Source organism: Dermochelys coriacea, chromosome 23 (genome assembly GCF_009764565.3).
Source record: "Dermochelys coriacea isolate rDerCor1 chromosome 23, rDerCor1.pri.v4, whole genome shotgun sequence".
In the NCBI taxonomy this organism is placed as follows: domain Eukaryota; kingdom Metazoa; phylum Chordata; order Testudines; family Dermochelyidae; genus Dermochelys; species Dermochelys coriacea.
In genome coordinates this window covers 16,905,648-16,924,960 of record NC_050090.1, presented here as the reverse complement: position 1 = coordinate 16,924,960, position 19,313 = coordinate 16,905,648, and the positions used below count along the sequence as shown (strand labels likewise).

The 19,313-nt window shown below is 62.9% G+C and overlaps 1 protein-coding gene across 1 annotated transcript; it reads right to left on the bottom strand.

Annotated features, from left to right (window-relative positions):
• Window positions 1-3,265: 3,265 nt before the first annotated feature.
• On the bottom strand, window positions 3,266-16,738 carry LOC119847334 (extracellular matrix protein 2-like). The gene is made up of 8 exons (XM_038382028.2): window positions 16,494-16,738; window positions 14,459-14,680; window positions 8,273-8,388; window positions 7,844-7,976; window positions 6,665-6,822; window positions 6,247-6,386; window positions 5,782-6,108; window positions 3,266-5,520 (listed from the first exon to the last, which is right to left on the bottom strand). The coding sequence occupies exons 1-8, from the start codon at window positions 16,717-16,719 to the stop codon at window positions 5,349-5,351; spliced, it is 1,494 nt and encodes a 497-aa protein (XP_038237956.1). The 5' UTR covers window positions 16,720-16,738; the 3' UTR covers window positions 3,266-5,348.
• Window positions 16,739-19,313: the final 2,575 nt, after the last annotated feature.

Here is a 19,313-nt window from a genome sequence, read left to right as displayed (position 1 = left end):
CCCCGGCCAATAGCATGGGGAGTGGAGACCCCAGTGACTGGGGACCTGGAGACCAGGAGCCCCAGCAGAGTCTGGCCAGTCGGGGGACAATGGGCTGCGGGGACCCCAGTGACCGGACCAGCCAGGTCCAGCCAGAGGAGCCAGAAGGGGGGAGAGGGGCCCCAGGCAACCTGTTTACCTGGAGAGAAGACAATGGACGGGGGGGGAGCTTGGGGGAGGTGGCGTCAGATGCCCAGCTGGGAAGACCGGAGGGTGGGGGCTCAGAGAGGTGTGGCTCCAGGAGGTGGAGGGGCTGGACCCCCGAGAAGGGCTGTCACAGTGAAGGGGGTTTCCCCAGGGACCGTATGGGTCCAAGAGTCCGCATGACCTGTGAGTCCGTGACAGAGGGGCAGGGGGATGGACAGACGGATGGAGGGGGTGACTCCTGGAGGGGAGTGGAGCTGGTGGTTAGAGCAGGGGCTGGGAGCCAGGACTCCTGGGTTCTCTCCCTGGCTCTGGGAGTGGAGCAGGGCTGGTGGGTTAGAGCAGGGGGGTCTGGGAGACAGGACTCCTGGGTTCTCTCCTGGGTCTGGGAGGGGAGTGGGGTTGCTCGGGTAGAGCAGGGAAGGTTGGGAGCCCAGACTCCTGGGTTCTCTCCCTGGCTCTGGGAGGGGAGCAGGGGCTGGTGGGGTAGAGCAGAGGGCTGGGAGCCAGGACTCCTGGGTTCTTTCCCCAGCTCTGGGAGGGGAGCCGGGGCTGGTGGGGTAGAGCAGAGGGCTGGGAGCCAGGACTCCTAGGTTCTTTCCCCAGCTCTGGGAGGGGAGCCGGGGCTGGTGGGGTAGAGCAGAGGGCTGGGAGCCAGGACTCCTGGGTTCTTTCCCCAGCTCTGGGAGGGGAGTGGAGCTGGTGGTTAGAGCGGGGGGGGGGCTGGGAGCCCGGACTCCTGGGTTCTCTCCCTGGCGGGGGTTGAGGGCTGTTTTGCTCCCGCCTAGTCCTGTATCTGGTCCCGTGTCGCGCTCTCTCATCTGCCGGGCATCTTCAGCTCCGGTCACGGGGGGCCGTGGGCTCAGCTGGCCGGGGCAGGAATGCAGGGAGAGGATGTGAGGCCGGGAGAGCGAATTCCTGCACTGATCTCTGGCCCGAGAAGGCGTCTGGCCTCAACGGATTTGTCCAGCCCCAGCTCGGGGGGGGCGGGGGGCGTGGGGCCTAGTGCTGAGAGCAGGGGGGCTGGGAGCCAGGACTCCTGGGTTCTCTCCCGGCTCGGGGAGGGGAATGGGAGCTGGTGGTTAGAGATGGCCTGAGCACCATCTCCACCCCCCCACCCTGGAGCTTTGGAGATAAGACACATTCCTCAAATACCAGCGGGGGGGCTCCCCCAGCCCCCTTCCCGCCTGATCCCCCCTCAGCCCCTCACAGCAGGACCTGATGGGACTCGCACCCAGATACTTCCTCTGGGATAATCCCACTGTGCAGGGCAGCAGAATCCCCAGCCCCTCAGGCCCTGAGATGCAGCCCCCTCTGGGGTGGGGCAGGGTGGGGGAGCTGGTTATATGGGGACTCCTGGGAGTACAGTCCCCTGCTGCTGATTGTGCCCCTACTCAGGCCCCCAGCTCTCTCTGGGGAGCATGTCCCCCTCCCCAAGCTGCCCCTGCCCCCTGCTTTCTGCTGATGGGGCCAGAGCTGCAGGGGGGAACCAGCCCATTATCCTGCCTGGGGGGCTTGGATCCCCTGGCCTTATATAACCGCAATTGGGGGGCAGCTGGGTCCTGGATGCCAACCTCGAACTGGGGTGGGATCAGGCCAAGCAGAGGGCTCAGAGGGGAGACCGCCCCTTGTGGGTCTCCCCCACCTCTCCAGCAAGCTGCTCTGTCCCTCCCCCCAGCCCTGGGCCGCTCCCCCCCATCACTGCCCCCCATCGGGACCCAGGCCAGCCGTGTTTTCACAGCTGCAGCTGGTACATGCCTTCCCCATCACATCAGCCCTCCATGCTCCACCCCCTTTTGCCCTCGCCCGGGGCGGGGGCTGGCGGCACCCCCTAAGCAGGACCCCTTTGTCTCAGCCCAGCCCCCTGCTCCACCCCTGAGGGGCCACATCTCCACACTTGGACCCCAGATCACTGGCCCCGTGCCCCACCCCATCAGACCAGGCCGGGGGGAGGTGATATGGCCCGGCCAGGGAACTGATGATGCAGCAAGTGTGCGTGGGCCTAGAGCCCAGCCCGGCTATATATAACCCTGGGCATGACCAGCCGGGCCAGCCGCCACACAGCCGCACCCACCCGCCGGGACACTGGCAAAGCCAGGGGCAGGGCAGGGCCAGTTACTGGGGTCCCCTCAACAGGCACCAGGACACGGCTGCTCTGGGGTGGGGAGGGGGCTGGTTATCCGGGGACCCCTCGCCCGGTGCCGACATGCGGCTGGCTCTGGGGTAGGGCAGGGGGCAGGTTATCCGGGGACGCCTCGCCGGTGCCGACATGCAGCTGGCTCTGGGGTAGGGCAGGGGGCAGGTTATCCGGGGACGCCTCGCCGGTGCCGACATGTGGCTGGCTCTGGGGTGGGGAGGGGGCTGGTTATCCGGGGACGCGTCGCCCGGTGCCGACATGTGGCTGGCTCTGGGGTGGGGAGGGGGCTGGTTATCCAGGGACGCCTCGCCTGGTGCCGACATGCGGCTGGCTCTGGGGTGGGGCAGGTTATCCGGGGACCCCTTGCCTGGCCGACTGTGAGGGGACAGGACCTACCACCCAGCCGCTGGCTCCCCAGTGCCCCTCCCGTGCTCCCAGGCAGGCAGCGGTGGGGGCACCAGCCATCCTGGCTCTAATTTACCTTGACAGGTCCCAGCAGCTGGTGCTGCAGCCACACCTGGGGTGCCTGGGGGCCAGACGCAGGCAGGTGATGCTAACGGGGGCAGACGGGGCAGGTCAGGGGCCCAGGGAAGGGGGATATGAGGGCCTGGCCCTAGGGAGAAGCAGGGCAGGCCCTCAGCAGTAGGGGTGGGAAGGGAGTGCAAGCCCCCCTCCATCCCCCCAGCTCCTCCCATCCCCCCAGTTCCAGCCACCCCCCTCCATCCAACACTTCCCAATTCCCATTATTGGGCCATGAGGAACTGGGAGGACTGGCAGGGGCTGGGAGTTTTGGGGGGACTGGTGGGGTTGGGAGGTTCAGGGGGGCTGGAGGGACTGGCAGGGCTGGAGGGCTATGGGGGGCTGGCAGGGGATGGGGGCTCGAGCTAGGGGAGGAGGCAGTGCTTCGGGGCACTGACGGGCAGGAGCTGGGGCAGGTCCCTGGATCCCGTATTTGGAGCGCCGTGGGGCTGCGTAGGGTGGGGGGCCGGGCGGCAGGCCCAGGTGCTGTCTGCCTCAGACACACTGCACTTGGCCCATTCCTGCAGATGGGGGCTCAGCAAATGCCCCCCCCGAGCCCAGTCGAGCCAGGAGGCACCCCTCAAGGAACAGCTAATGCCCAGCTCCCCCCCCAGCTAATCACAGGCACTTCCTGTTGTATGGCGGCCGGGGGGGGGGGCAGCTGTTGTGCTTGGCCGGCCCAGGGGCCGCTGGAGCTGGACGCTGTGTTTATCTAACCCCGTCCTGCTGCAAATTGGAACCAGGCAGGGCGCAGAGTGACGCCAAGACGGGGCCCGCGCCCAGGGGCTGGCTGAGCAGCACCAGCGCCTGGCTTTGGGGTGGGGCAGGGGGCTGGTTACGTGGGGACCCCTTGCCTGCCGCTGAGATGCAACTGCCTCTGGGGTGGGGCACAGGGGCTCTTGACCAGCCCCACAGCAACATTTTGACCCCTCCCTGTAGAGCAGCGCCCATCCCTCCAGGCCGAACCCAGCTAGGAGCCCCTGCCCCAGCCAGCTGCCCCCGGGGGGGGCAGATAAAGACGAGCATGCCCCCGGTTGCAGGTGGGGAAGACAGAAAAGGGGCAGGGAGCCATCTCTGTCTGCTTCGCGGTGCCTTGTGCCCTGGCACCCTGGAACGCTAGTTTGCCCAGAGATTGTAGGCATGTCGGCACCGGGCGAGGGGTCCCCGGATAACCAGCCCCCTGCCCCACCCCAGAGCCCCATTCCCGAGTTGTAGGGAAAAGCCTGGCACTGGGCAGGGACACCTCCCCACCCCCACCCCCGCCAGCCTGCGAGAACAGCAGTGCTGGCCGGACGAATCCCCCAGGCCGGGAAACTGAGTCCCGGTGCCGCATGCAGCCCCAGCAGCGAAGCTGGGCACGGAACCCAAGTGTCCGGGGGCCCGGCCCAGCCTGCAAACCCCTGTGACGAAGTGGGAATGTTCTTAATGTTCTCTCTGAATACTGGGTGGGTGCCTCAGTTTCCCCTAGGCATTTCTCAAGTACCCAGGTGGGGGGATTGTCGCAGAGCCCTGGGGTCAGCGTGATGGTGTCTGCACAGAGAATGGCCGACACCCCGTGCTGACTGAAGGGGCTGGGGAACAAAGAGATCAGGTGGCTCCTGGCCCAGGAAAGGGACAAAGGCCGGAGGAGGGGCAGGAGATTATAATAAACCTTCTGTTTTCACGTCTGCCTGCGGAGTTGGGGGGCAGGGCCCTCTAGCCCCCACAGGATCCCACCCGGGGGGACGCGCTGCGGGAAGCGCACAGTGGGGCAGGGGAGACTGGAGGCTCCGGGGCAAGACCCAGGACGGTGGAAGCTGGGGCAGCATCTTGCCCTGGGGACAGTCGGCACCGAGAGAGGAGACTCCCCCAGAGTCCTGCCCGGCTTCACAGGGAGCAGGTCAGAGCATCGCCTGGGGACCCCGCAACACCCCCCTCGCCCACACTTGGCACAAATCCACGCGTCGAGCCTTGGCCACCACGCCCGGCAGCCCCGTTTATCAGCCACGAAGGAGACAGGAGTCTGGTTACAGCAGCAGGGGCCCCTCCCGCCTTATTCCCAGCACCCTGCCCCCCAGCACTAGTGGGGCAGGCCTGGGCGGGTGCTCCAGGGCTGCAGAGAGACCCCTTGCCTGAGTGACAGACAGACAGACGGGAGGTGGGAGGGATGAATGGGGGTGGAGAGGTGCAGGGCGGGACGGACAACTGGACATAGGGGCATGGATGGGGCAGCAGACGCTTGGCCAGCTCACCAAGCATGGCCTTGTAGGGGCCCCCAGCTCCAGGGTCCCGACCCCCCTAGGCCCAGCGGGGGCAGCCCCAGGCTGCAACAGGCCCAGGGTTCCGGTACTGCTAGGCCCAGCCACACTGGGGGGGCAGCCCCAGGCTGTGACAGGCCCGGGGTCCCGGCCTCCCTAGGCCCAGCGGGGCCAGCCCCAGGCTGTGACAGGCCCAGGGTTCCGGTGCTGCTAGGCCCGGCCACACTGGGGGGGCAGCCCCAGGCTGCGACAGGCCCAGGGTCCCGATCCCCCTACGCTTGGCCGCGCTGCGGGTGCAGCACCACGCTGTGGTAGGCCCGGATGCAGGAGAAGGCCGTGGGCGGGATGCGCCGCAGGTCGATCAGGTTCTGCTCCAGGCGCATGGAGACCAGGCTGGAGTCCTCAGCCACCCGCGTGTCGCACACCGAGTTCAGCGGGACCTGCCTGCAGGGAAACGGGGTGAGGGGCCGGCCCCAGCACAGGGGGCACACGGCTAGAGTGGGGGCTGGGCACCAGGACCCCTAGGTTCTCTCCCCACCTCTGGGGACCCAGTGGGGGTGGCGGGAACCCGGACGCCTGGGTTCTCTCCCCCGCTCTGTGGGCTGAGTGGGGTGGGGGGGAAGCCCGGACGCCTGGGTTCTCTCCCCAGCTCTGGGTGCCCAGTGGAGTGGCGGGGAGCCCGGACGCCAGGGTTCCCTGCCCTACCTGATGAGGTTGTGGCTCAGCCGCAGGACCTGCAGCCCCTTGAGGCCCAGCAGCCCCCGGGGCACGGCCTGCAGCTGGTTGTGGTCCAGCAGCAGCTCGGCCAGCGACCGGCCCAGCCCGGCGAAGGAGGTGGCGTGGATACCCTCGGCCCGCAGGCAGTTGTGAGACAGGTGCAGGAACTCCAGCCCGGGGCGCAGGTGAGCGAAGACGTAGCCCGGGATGCGCTCGATGCGGTTGTGGTGCAGGGTCAGCTGGCGCAGCCGGCGCGGCAGGAAGGACGGCACATGCACCAGCCGGTTGTAGGAGAGGTCCAGGGACTCCAGCTTCCTGCAGGGGTGGAGGGGTGGGGTTAGGACGCCAGGGTCCTCTCCCTGGCTCTGGGAGGGGAGCGGGGGCTGGTGGGTTAGACCCAGGGGGGCTGGGGGCCAGGACGCCTTGGATCTCTGGCACCGCAGGGTGACTCACGGCAGGTCAATCCAGGCCCGCGGTGCAATCCGATCCTCTTGGAGCTTGTTGTTGCTCAGAACCAGGACGCTGAGGTTCAGGGTCTTGTTGAGCAGCCCCTCCCGCACTTCCTCAATGTGATTGGAGTCGAGATGCAGCTCCTGGGGAAAGCCTGGGGTTACAGCCGCCCACAGAGATCTCTTCCCCTTAACTCTGCCCATCAGAAACCCCCAGCACCTTCACCTTAACTCTGTCCCACAGTGACCTCCAGCACCTTCACCTTAACTCTGCCCCTCAGAAACCCCCCGCAGCTTCACCTTTACTCTACCTCAAAGAAGCCCACAAGTCCCTAAATCCACCCCAGAGAGACCCCATCCAGTCATCTTAACACTCCCCATAGACACTCTGATACCTTCACTTTAACTCTGCTGGGGCTGACCTGCAGGGAGGGGGGCAGGCCCGAGGGGATGGCCCGGAACCGGTTCCGATCCAGCCGCAGATAGATGAGGCTGCGCAAAGGTTTGAAGGAGGTTGGGATCACGTTCCCGTCGTGCAACTCATCCCCTTCCAGCTCCAGGGTCAACAGCTTATAGAGTCCTGCTGAGAGATGGGGGGCCTCAGGGTGAACCCCCAGAACACCCCTGCCCGAACTGGGGAAAAACCCAGGAGTCCTGGCCCCCCGGCCCCCTGCTCTGACCACCCGACCCTGCTCCCCTCCCAGACCCGGGGAGAGAAACCAGGAGCCCGGGCTCCCAGCCCCGCCTGCTCTAACCCACCAGTCCCCTCCCCTCCCAGAGCCAGGGAGAGAACCCAGGAGTCCTGGTGTGACGAAGTGGGACCGTTCTTAATGTTTTCTCTGAATCCTGTAGGGGTGCCTCAGTTTCTCCTAGGCATTTCTTAAGTTTCTAGGGGGTGAGTTAAGGGGGTGTAATTGTTGCAGAGCAAAGGGCCACTGTACATAAATGGCGACACTCTGTCTCCTGGCCACTGATGGCCTGGGTCCTTCCCCCTGCAAGGTGAGAGCTAAAGGGTTGGAGAACAAAGGAATCCGGTGCCCTCCTGGCCCGGGACAGGGACAAAGCCCAGAGGAGCAGAGGCTGGAGGGGGAGTCGGTTGGGGGCTGGCTGGGGACATGGAGTGAAGTGCAGACGGGGTTGTCTGGCTCACTGCTCCCCAAAATGGACCTGACTGAGGGGTCCTGTTCTCTGCACCTACAAGCTCTGTTTTAGACCATGTTCCTGTCGTCTAATAAACCTTCTGTTTCCCCGGCTGGCTGAGAAGAGTCTGACTGCAGAGTTGTGGGGCAGGACCCTGCAGACAGGCTGCTCCCAGAGAGGAGACTTCCCCAGAGTCCTGCCCAGCTTCGTTAGGGAGCAGGTCAGAGCATCGCCCGGGGACCCCGTGACACCTGGCTCCCTGCCCACCTGCTCTGACCACCAGACTCTGCTCCTGTCCCAGAGCGGGGGAGAGAACCCAGGAGTCCTGGCCTCCCACCCCCTGCTCTAACCCACCAGCCCCTGCTCCCCTCCCGGAGCCAGGGAGAGAACCCAGGAATTAGCTCATTACCAGACGAGGGGTCCCCGGATAACCAGCCCCTGCCCCCAGGGGCCCATCTCACCTCGAAAACTGTCTCTCTGCAGGCTCTCGAGCACATTGTCGTTCACTTTTAGCTCCAGCAGGGATGGGGGCAGTGCCGGGATCCTTGTGAGCCGGTTCCCATCTAGATTCAGCCGCTTCAACTTGGTCAGGTTCTGTGGGGGGGGCAGGGGAGGAGAAACTGTATGGGGAAGGTCTGGTGGTTAGAGTACTGGGGGCTGGGAGCCAAGACTCCTGGGTTCTCTTCCCATCTCTGGGAGGGGAGTGGGGTCCAGTGGTCAGAGCAGGGGGAGCTGGGAGCTAGGACTCCTGGGTTCTCTCCCTGGCTCTGGGAGGGGAGGGGTCTGGTCGTTAGAGCCAGGGGAGCCTGGGACCCAGACTCCTGGGTTCTCTTCCCAGGGTGCTCTGTGGGTCAGAACCCATCGGGAGTGGCAGGGCCGGGTTCACCCACCTGGAAGGCCTTGGGGTGCAGGCCCCTGGAGTCCAGCTGATTCTTGCTGAGATCCACCCACTCCAGATTGGGGAGCCCCGCGAAGACCCCGTGCGGCAGCCGGGAGATCTCATTGTCTGGGGGATGCGGAGGGGCGATTAGCACCTTTCCCGGCTGGCTTCTCGCCTGGCCCCGGAGCTGGGGGGTGCCTGGGGATGGAGCCCAGATCCCATGGCCAGGCAGGACTGTTGTAATCATTGAGCCTGACCCCTGTCCGGCAGGCCACAGATCGGCCTCCCATGAGCCCTAGCACACGTCAGCTGGAGACATGCCAGTGCCCCTAGAGGAATTGTCCAAGGTGAATGTGCCTCACTGCTAAAATTGGACCCCTCATCCCCGGCCCCAGCCCTGGCCCTGGCCCCTCATCAGCAGCCCCTCGTCTTCAGCCCTGGGGGACAGATGAACAGGTTCATGCGGGGGGTAATGGATGAATGGACGGACGGACAGATGGATGGATGGGGGACATGGCTGGGGGCGGATGGACGGGTTCATGGTGGGGTGATGGATGTGGAATGACACGGAGTCCCCGGGCGATGCTCGGGAACTGCTCCCTACGAAGCCAGGCAGGATTCTGGGGGAGTCTCCTTTCTGGGAGCAGCCTGTCGGTAGGACACACAGCTTACCCGGCTTCCACCTTCCTGGGTCTGACCTCGGAGCATCCAGCATCCTCTGCCCCTCTGTGCGCTTCCCACAGCGAGTCCGCCCAGGTGGGGTCCTGGGGAATCCAGAGGGTCCTGCCCCCCAACTCCGCAGTCAGACATGACTCTCAGCCAGCCAGTAACACAGAAGGTTTATTAGACGACAGGAACATGGCCTAACACGGAGCTTGTACGTACAGAGAACAAGACCCCTCAGCCAGGTCCATTTTGGGGGGCAGTGAGCCAGACGACCACGTCTGCACTAGCTCCGAGGTCAGACCCAGGAAGGTGGAAGCCGTGTGAGCTGTGTGTCCTGCAGACAGTCTGCTCACAGAAAGGAGACTTCCCCAGAGTCCTGACTGGCTTCGTAGGGAGCAGTTCCAGAGCATCTCCCAGGGACCCCGTGACAACTGGTGGCAGCAGTGGGATGTACTGCACCTCGTGGATGGCGCTTCCTGCAGTAAGCGACTGAGGAGCAGGAAAATGAAGGGGGATTGACAAGGATCAGGTGTGCTGAAGGCTCAGAGAGGAGCGGTTTCGGGGGACGGTTAACCCCTGGGAGTGTGTGACCAGTGAGGACTGTGCAGTAATGGGGTCCCCCTGGGGACTACGGTGAGCAGTCTCGGGGCGGAGGAGCCTGCGGCTTGGCCCTGGGAGAGAGAAGGGCTTCAGCAGTAACAGGGTTCCCCTGGGGATTGCAGTGAGCAGTCCCAGGGGCGGAGGATTCTGCAGCTTGACCCTGCAAAGAGGTGGTGACCTCGAGAAGGGCTGGCACACTAGGGGTTCTCCCTGGAGACTGTGGGGAGCTGAGAGCACACAGGCCTGTGAGTCCACAACAACTTGGGAAGAGCGGAGTGAGGGCCTCTCACCATCTCCTTAAGAAGGACATTGTAACCCTGTGCTAAAAGAGAGGGTTACGCACTGGAAAGTTCACCAAAGCACAGTTAATCGTACAGCTGGAGGAGGATGATCACTCTAAGGAGCAGATTCCTGACCCCAAATGGGGCTATAGCAGGATCTGGGAACAGCAGTAGTAGTAGCCAGGCACCCCCGAGACTCCTGTCCCCGACCAGACGGGGGTCTTCACGATCGGGTTCCCCATCGGGGGATCGGAGACAGACGGGATTGGAGCTGAGTCCGAGAGAGCAAGAGGACTGGGAGAGACAGCGAGAGCCCGAGAAAGAGCTGCAGAAGCAGCAGCAGCATGAACTGGCGATGGTGGAGCGGAGAGGCAGAAGGGACCTCCCAGGGGTGAGCGGGGCTAGACCCCGGGGTGCCAGTGCCGCAGGGATCTTCGATACTAAATTGCTGCCCCTGGTTAAGGGGGAGGATGTGGATGCCACCTCTCTGCCTTGGAGCAGGCTGGTGATTTGAACGAGGGGGACCCTGCGGAACAGCCCCAGTGTTTAGCTCCCTTGCTGGGCCCCAAGGCCATAGACTCCGTCAGCCAGATGGGTGGGGAGGTGGACAGGCTCCCACTCCTGACCCAACCTATATGTCTATGTGGAGTTTCCTGGGGTCAGGCCCCTCGGACCCCCAGTGGGAGTGGAAGCTGATGGTCAAGGGGGAGACATTCCTGGGGTGGCGAGATCCTGGGACAGAGAGAACTGTGGTCAGGCCCCGGATGGTGCAGCCCCACCAGATGCCGGGGGGCTGTGTGAGCTGGGTGAGGGTCCCAGGGATGAAGCCCCTCACCCTGCCTATGGCCCAGATCCCTGTGCAGGAGGGGTGGGGCTGGCTGGTCGTTGGGGTTCTCCAGGATAGCAGCTGTGAGACCCTGTTGGGGGATGACTGTGTCTCTTTGGGACAGGATCCAGCCCCTGCTCCTGTAACGGCCAAGGGTTTGAATTTGAATCTAGGGAACCAATCGGCGGAGAGGGAAATGGTTGGTGAAAATGCAGGTGACCTGGCTGGCAGCGGGGAGGAGCTGCTAGGCTCAGGAAACCTGCCTGCCTGTAACCAGACCCCTGGGGCTGGGTGGGACAGAGAGATGCTCCCCGCTCCCTTGCACACTGGAGAGGGGGCTCAGGCTGGCTCTGATGTTGTAAGGAGAGCAGAGAGCTCGCTGCCTACCCCACTGGGACAGCAAGGGCAGGGCTGAGCAAGGGGGGAGCTGAGATCCCAGCTGACAGGGGGACCCACAGGCAGGGCAGGTCGGCTGCCAACCAGGTTTGCCTTGTCCAGAGGTGCTGCTGGGAAGTGATCCCACGGCAGGGAGGGAGCGACCAGGGACAGGGCTCAGCGGGGCTGTGACCCCAGGCTCAGCCAGCGAGAGGGGAGACTGGGGAGCTGAATCTGCAGAGCAGAACAGCTGGGTAGTTAATGTCTCGAGAGTGCAGGGGATGGCAGGTCTATTCTCATCTCTAGGCACTTTGGATAGGACTTGTCGTCTCTCAGTGAATATAACATCTAGTTCCTTGTGGAAGCAGAGGTTGGTAAGGGAAGGACAAGAACTTTGAGAGCACAGCTTGTAAAAGGGAACCTGAGAAGGGTAACTGCGATTTGCTGGAAGTAGCTCAGGGTAGTGAGAAGAGCAGCAGTTTATCTGTGGGGAGTGGCAAGGTGCTTGGTAAGGAAAGTCTGGATGAGCCTAGGCAGCCATGTGAGCTGTGGCTGTGTCTAGTCAGCAGGGTGGGAAGGCCAGGAGAGTGGCAGATGAGTGTCCCTGGACCTTACCTGTTAACTGGGTGGAGAAGTGGGACAGGGAAGGAAACGTGCCTGTGTCTGTCAGGGGTATTGACTTGCCTGTGGAGGGAGCTACCCCGGTCTCCAAGTAGTGAACAGCCCTGTGTGCTGGGACCAGGGGAATGAGATCCCGAGCTGGGTGTCTGGGAAAGGAGAAAGTGTCTCCGGCTCTTCTTTGTCTGTGGAGCAGACAGAAGGGGCCTTTCAGCCTGGGATGGTGGAAAATAGTGCAGTTGTCTCAGAGTTGGTTCTGGATTCAGCTAAAGCCCAGGAAGGGAATGGCCCTAAGTTTGTGTCTGCTCGGGAGAATGGCCCTGTAACTAGGTTGCATCCAGTTAGTGTCTATGTAAAATCCCAGAGCCCAGACAATTCTGGTGCTTGTATTTTGCCTGTTGCTAGTGTGTTGTTGGGAAAGGGTGTCACAACTCTGTCTAATCAGGGTGAGATCCTAGCCAGGGCACAAGGAGAGCAGAGAGGTGATTTTATTGTGTTACCTTCTGAGGGTGTGGAAACCTGTAGCAAGAAGGAAAAGATTCCTGAACTTGTGTGTGGCAAAGGGAAGGAGAAGGCTTCTAACCTTTTATCTAGGAAGTCTGTCAGTTTGCCCGAAAGGGGATGGTGTAGGAATCCGCCTGATGGGCCAGAGGTAATTCTGGATGTAAATGAGACCCAGAAAGAGTCTGTTGTTGCTCAGGAAAGTGTTCCTCTAGAGCAAGCCCTAGGTAAAGAGGGTAAGGGCAGAATTTCTGTGAAGGGTGAATTGTTGCATAGAAAAGCCCCTAGGGAAAGGAATCCTCATGGTCATTTTTGCAAGCAGTTTACTGCAACTGAAGGGTGTGAAAGTGATTTAATCAAGAAAGTTTCAGTTCCTAACAGCCAGAAATTTTCTGTTGTGAATGGATCTACTGGCTTTCCTGTTGAAGGATCCAGTGTGGATAGCTTTGAGAAGGTCTCAGATGGAGTGAAAGCTGTTAAGAAAGTTAAACCGTCCTATAACCAAGTGGCTGTGTTTGGCCAGCTTGTTGGGGAGACAAGATTGTTGAGAAAGGGATGCCTTCATGCTAGTTCTGTAAGTGAACAGTATGTGGCCCATGTGAAGAGGGTGCTGGGGTGCCTCAAGGAGGCAGGACTGATGGTAAAAGCTGAAAAGTGTAAGGTGGAGATAATCAGAGATTGGCCTGTTCCCCAGACCATGAAACAGGTCCAGGCCTTTATTGGGATGGCGGGGTACTACTGGAGATTTGTACCCCACTTGAGCTCCCTAGCTGCCCTCATCACTAAGCTATGTAAGAAGGGGAACCCAGATGAGCTGGTCTGGACCGAGCAGTGCCAGAGGGCTCTCTGTGCGTTGAAGGAGGCTCTATTCCAGGGCCCGGTAAATCTGGTAAACCCAGACTTGCGAAGGCCTTTATAGTGTTCACGGACGCTCAGACACAGGGCTGGGTGCGGGGCTGATGCAAGTCGATGCTAAGGAACGGGAGAGATGCTGGGGCATCCATGGAAATGTTGATGGGGTCGAACTTCCCCAGGTCATTGGCTGAAGTGACCTCGCTCAGTTCGGTCTCGAAGTGGGGAGGGATGTGACGAAGCGGGACTGTTCTTAATGTTTCCTCTGAATAGTGTGGGGGTGCCTCAGTTTCCCCCATGCAGTTCTTAAGTATCTAGGTGGTGGGAGAAGGGTGTATGATCATTGCAGAGCCCGAGAGGACAGGTGTATGCAGGGGTCTGGACACAGAGAATGGCCGACACCCTGTTTCCTGGCACCTGATGACCTGGCCCTTCCCCCCTGCAAGGTGAAAGCTAGAAAGGAATCAGCCCAGAGGAGAGGGGGCAGGAGAGAGTTTCAGTTTGAGGCTGGCTGGGGACATGGAGTGAAGTGCAGACAGAGTTGTCTGGCTCACTGCCCCCCAAAATGGACCTGGCTGAGGGGTCCTGTTCTCTGTACCCACAAGCTCTGTTTTAGACCGTGTCCGTGTCATCTAATAAACCCTCTGTTTTACTGGCTGATCGAGAGTCACAACTGACTGCAGAGTTGGGGGGCAGGACCCTCTGGCCCCCCAGGACCCCTCCTGGGCGGACTCGTGGGGGGAAGCGCACGGAGGGGCAGAGGATGCTGGATGCTCCAAGGTCAGACCCAGGAAGGTGGAAGCCTTGTGAGCTGTTTACCCTGCAGACACGCTGCTCACATGAGGAGACTCCCCCAGAGTCCTGCCTGGCTTCGTAGGGAGCAGTTCCCGAGCATCACCTGGGGACTCTGTGACATGGATGGGTGGACGGATGGGGGACGTGGCTGGAGACAGATGGACGGGTTCATGGTGGGGTGATAGATGGATGGATGGGGGACATGGCTCAAGACGGATGGACAGGTTCCTGAGGGGATGATGGATGGATGGATGGACGGACGGGGGATGTGGCTGGGGACCGACAGATGGGTTCATGGTGGGGTGATGGATGGACGGATGGATGGATGGGGGACGTGGCTGGGGACGGATGAACGGGTTCATGGGGGGGGTGATGGATGGATGGGGGACGTGGCTGGGGACGGATGGGTTTCTGCGGGGGTGGATGGATGGGAGACGTGGCTGGGGACAGATGGACAGGTTCATGGAGGGGTGATGGATGGATGGACAGATGGATAGGGGATGTGGGGTGATGGATGGATGGGGGACGTGGCTGGGGATGGATGGTGGGGGGACAGATATGGGTGGGGGGATGGAGGGAGGGGCGGGATGCACGTACAGTGGATGGACTGGCTCTGCCCCCCATACCTGGCTGCTCCCCACTGCCCGCCCGCCCAGTCCCCTCTCGGCTCCGGTGTTCTCACCTGCCAGGTAGAGCGTTTTTAGCCCAGGGTCGCTCAGCGCCGGCACCTGCTTCATGTGGACATTTCCGCAGGCGATGGCCGAGTCGGAGAGGAGGCAGGCGGTGGGCAGCGAGGGCATGATGGATCCCCCCTCGGGCCGCGCACCCGGCCGTGCTCTGCCCGTCTCCAGCCGGGTGGCATTGCTCCGCCGGGTGGGTGGCCCCTTCCCCAGCACCTGCTGCCCTGCGGAGCAAGACAGAGGGTCATCCATGGGAAAGGGACCCCTGAGAGGGGGGCACCCTGGGGGACGGGACCCCTGAGAGGGGGGCACCCTGGGGGACGGGCTCACCAGAGAGGGGGCACCCTGGGCAGAGCTGATTTTTGGGGTTGTGGCACTTCCAAAAAGTGTTTTTAAAATATCATTTTGGCCCAAATCCAAAAACGGGGGGAAATGTCAGCAAACGGCGAAATGCCAGACGGGGCGAGGGAGGACGGCTGAGGTCCATGCTTCAGGCGCCGGGGGCTGGACTGGCCCCTGCCGAAGGAAACTTTGGCTTATGGAAGGAAGAGAGAAGGCAGGTGCGTGGGACTGGGCCAGAGGCTGCTTCCCGGCTATTTCTCTGGTGTCTTCGGACGCGCCACGCAGCAGGCGCATGTTTGAACCATTCTAAAGCTTCCGCTTATCTGCCCCCCCCCCATTGCCTGGCACCCCCATTTTCTCCCCACAAAAGTTGAAATCGATAAAAATGCAGAAGAAACAGCAGCGATCTCCAAAGGATAAAGCAGGACAAACCCGCCCCTGCCCGGCTCGGTGACTGAGGTGCTTTTTCTTCATTTTCATCGATTTGCATGATCTCAATTGTGCAAACTGATGAAGGGGAGGGCGGGGATGTCACAATCCAGTGTCGAAACCCCCCGAGTCGGCCGCCAAGCGGCCGTCGTCTTGCTTTGCCTGGCTGGCCATTTCCACGCTTAGCATCGCTGGTTTACATCTCCCCTCAAGGTCACCAACACACACCAGACCCTTCCCGGCCCGGCTCCGGGACATCCGCCCACGGGCTCCACTCGGCAAACCCGCACGCTCCCCCCGGCAAGCCGGCAGCACTGCTACGCACGGGGCTGGCCAGAAATTACACAAGACGTTTTGGGGGGTTTTCAAGCCACCCTCTTGTAACACGAACGCAGGAGCCGTGCTGAGGGCGGACACCAGCGGGGCCGGGGCAGAGGGGGGCAGTGGTTAGCGGGCCCACCCCGCCGGCAGCTCTGGTTCTCTCTCCCACTTGAACGGCGCCAACCAGCAGCGGGTGGGTTTGAACCTGGGTTGCCCACATCCCAGCCAAGAGCCCTAAGCGCCAGGCAGGAGGCGGCCACGGGCAGCCTGGGCAAGTGGCATTGTGGTAATGGGAGCCCACAGCAGGGGATATCCTGGGTAGTAGGGACCAGATCCCCCACAGATGCCGGCCTCCCTCCCCGCTTCCCCCCACCTTTCCCAGCTCTCCTGGGTCCCCAGTGTCCTGGGCCGCGCCAACGCTGTGGCTGCTATTCCTGGCAGTGGCAGGGGGCTCTGACCTGGCCTTGGCACCCGGTGCCTTCCCAGCAGCTCTGGGGGGCCCCGTCTCCTCGCCAGGCAGGGACCCCCTCCGGGTCCCCAGGACCTCCTGCCACGCCTCTGGGGCCACTTTCCCTCGCTTGAGTGCCCCATGGTGTCCCTCCACCTTCCTCCAGCTGGGGCCTGGAGAGGGGATCAGCGAGGGAGGGGGAACAGAGGTGGCTGGGGGGGAGTGTTGAGCCCCCAGGCCTCCCCCCGCGCCAAGGGGTGAGATACAGCATAGGGCAGGGACAGCAGTCTGCCCCTCCCCACCCGCCTGCCCCCCTCCAACCTTTCCCATCCGCCTGCCCCACTCCACTCCTCCCCGTCCTCCTGCCCCCCTCCATCCCTCCCCATCTGCCTGCCTCCCATCCCCACTCCTGCCACACACCCTCTTCTATCCCTCCATCTACCCCCACCCCTTCGCTCTGCTTCCCTAACCCCCCATCTCCCCACCCCCAGACTCACCCTCCGTGGGGCTCAGTTGTGAGGTTGGATCCTGGGCACTTAGCTGCTCTGGGGGGCCGCCTATGAGGGCTGGGTCCTCGGGGAGGGGAGCAGATGGGGAGCTGTGGTTTTTGGGGCCCAGAGCAGATGGGGGGCTCAGCTCCTTGGAGGGCATCTTGGGGGCCCCCCTCCTGGCCCCCTCGAGCTGAACCCACAGGAAGAGGGCCAGCAACAGCACCAGTTTCATGACTGCAGCCAGCCAACTCCCCTGCCAGCAGCCGACTGCCGGATGGCCCAGCCCGGGGGCCCCCCCGTGTCCGGCAGCCCGCCCCCCATGCTCCCCCCTTGGCCACACGCCATAGCCCATAAGCAAACATCACCTCTGCAAGCCGGATCCCCCCACGCTCCACAGCTGGTGTAAATCGGCCTTGACTCCTCCCCAGGCCCAGCCACCATGGGCGCTGCAGGCTGGCAGGGATCTGGCCCCGGAGAGACAGGGCCCTTTTGTCCAGGGCCCGGGGAGCCTGGAACTGGCCCGCTAGCCTTGGCCAGGCCCAGGCGCTGGGGAATGGGGAAGAATGGGCCCTCTGTCTGTCCGCACACAACCAGCGACTGTCAGGGAACGGGGCCCTGGGCCGCAGGGAGCCCCCAGTACACCCTGGTCCCCCCTGGGGCCGGGCCAGGAACAGATCCCTGGCTGGGGTGAGCCGGCATTAGCCTTGCATCAGCTAGGCCAGAAATGCCACAGAGGGGGAAAGTGACAGCCAGAGGCCCCCACTTGGTTACAAACCACCCCTTCTCTGACCCCCTGACCCCTGAGAACTCCCAGAGCCAGGGCAGAACCCAGGAGTCCTGGCTCCCAGCCCACTGCTGGCTCAGACCTACTAAGCCCCAGTCCCCTCCCATGCCTGGGGAGAGAACCCAGGCGTCCTGCAGGTGGAGCAGACACACTGGGCCCCTTGTGTTTACAGCAGGATTTCCACTTTCAGGAGCAAAATGCTGTTAAATGTGACTGACAGACACTGCCGGGGGCTGCCCCAAGCCTGAGCCACCCGCCACAAACGGGGGAAGCTGACCACAGCTGAGACGCAGCCACCTCTGGGGTGGGGCAGGGGCTCGTTATAGGGGGACACCTTGCCCAGTGCTAAGACATGGCCCGTGCAGGGTGGGCACGGGGGCTGGTTATAGGGGAATGTCACGCACTCTCAGGTCATGCCCACTCTTGGCCCGTGAGGTCCCTGGGGGGAACCCCCATCAGCGCAAGAGCCCTTCTTGGGGGTCCAGCCCTCCGCCTCCTGGAACCGCACCGCTCTGAGCCTTAGCATGCCTGTCTCTGCCGTGGGCCCCTCAGGGAGACCCCCGGGGCCTCCACCCCCAGAGGGAATAAGGCCCCCCTCCCCGAGCTCCCCACCCCCAGAGGGAATAAGGCCCCCTGGTCTCTAGCCCGGAGCGACTCAGCTGGTGTAACACAGGAGGGTTTAGTGAGCGTCTGAACCCAGCACAGGAAACTCTCCGGCCTCAGGCCAGGCCCCCCTCAGCCCAGCCCAGCCCAGCCCAGTCTCCCCTGCATCCAGGGGGCACTGGATGCTCCCTCCCCTCAGTCCCAAGCCCCCCTGCTTCCCTGCTGGGCATCTGCTATCACCGGCCCCAAGCCCCCTCATCCATTGTCACCTGGTAAACAGGGTCACCTGGGCCCCTTCTGGCTGGACCCAGCTGGTCCAGTCACCGGGGTCCCCACAGCCCCTTGTCCCCCCACTGGCGAGACCCGGATGGGACTCCCAATCCCGTCACTGGGGTCTCCACTCTCCAGGCCATTGGCTGGAGTCCCACATTCCCTCGCTGGCCCTGTGTCCCCACAAACCCCCTCTCCCACCTCCTGGTTAAACCCATAACACTCAGGGAAACTGAGTCCCACCCCCTCGGCATGCAAACCACTGACAAAACCAAGAGAACCCCCCACTTTGTCACAGGGGACCCCTCGCCTGACGCTGGGACACGGCCTCTCCAGCTGGTGCCAGTTGTACAGAGACCCCTCGCCTGGCACGGAGACATGGCCCCTCTGTCTGGGGCTGGTTATAGGGGCCCCTTGCCTGATGACAGGACAGCCCCCCAGGCTGGTTATAGGGGGCCCACCCCGGCTGGGCTGGTTAGGGGGCCCTGGCAGGAGGCTGGGACAGGCCAGCTGGTGAACAGTTGGACGTTATGTAAGACAGGAAGTGCAGACAGGGAGACCCAGCTGAACAGCGATCTCTGCTCCCCCTGGGTTGGTGGTTAGAATAGGGGGAGGGGTGCTCACAGGACTCTTGGGTTCGCTCCCTGGCTCTGGGAGAGGAATGGGGTCTAGGGAGCTAGAGCAGAAAGGGGGCTGGGAGCCAGGACTCCTGGGTTCTGGGTCAGAGCTGCTATGTAACCTTGGGGGAAGTCATGCCCCTGTCCTTCATTTTCCCTGCCCACCCTTACAAACCCAATGGAGGGGCTGTAGATGGCCAGGTCAAGGGGAGCTGCGCAGCACCCGCCCCTATAGCCCCCCCCAGGTGGGATCTGCACAGCAGCCAGCCTGACAGCACCCTCCCCCCATCTCATTCATATTCCCAGCCAGGTTTGAGTCACTGCTTCCCCTGCCAAGGGCCCGTCTAGACCAAGCCAGCCCCAGGCGGGTCAGATTTTCATTTCCTCTCCGGTAAGCCAGGGGCCCAGGCAGGGGTGGAGTGGGAAGGCTGGGAGCCAGGACGCCTGGGTTCTATCCCCACCTCTGCCACAGACCTGCTCTATGAGCGAGGGGCAAGGATGGCCTTCCTTGGGCCTCAGTTTCCCCCCTTTGTCTGCTCCAGGCCAGGAGCT

Bases quoted from the DNA above. Each gene is read 5' to 3' on its own strand.
- LOC119847334 (XM_038382028.2), bottom strand. From the start codon at position 16,719: ATGAAACTGGTGCTGTTGCTGGCCCTCTTCCTGTGGGTTCAGCTCGAG. The intron at 14,681-16,493 runs GTGAGTCTGGGG...CTTGCTCCGCAG, and splicing joins ACAACTGAGCCCCACGGAGG to GGCAGCAGGTGCTGGGGAAG. The intron at 6,823-7,843 runs GTGAGATGGGCC...ATCTCTCAGCAG, and splicing joins GCAGAGAGACAGTTTTCGAG to GACTCTATAAGCTGTTGACC.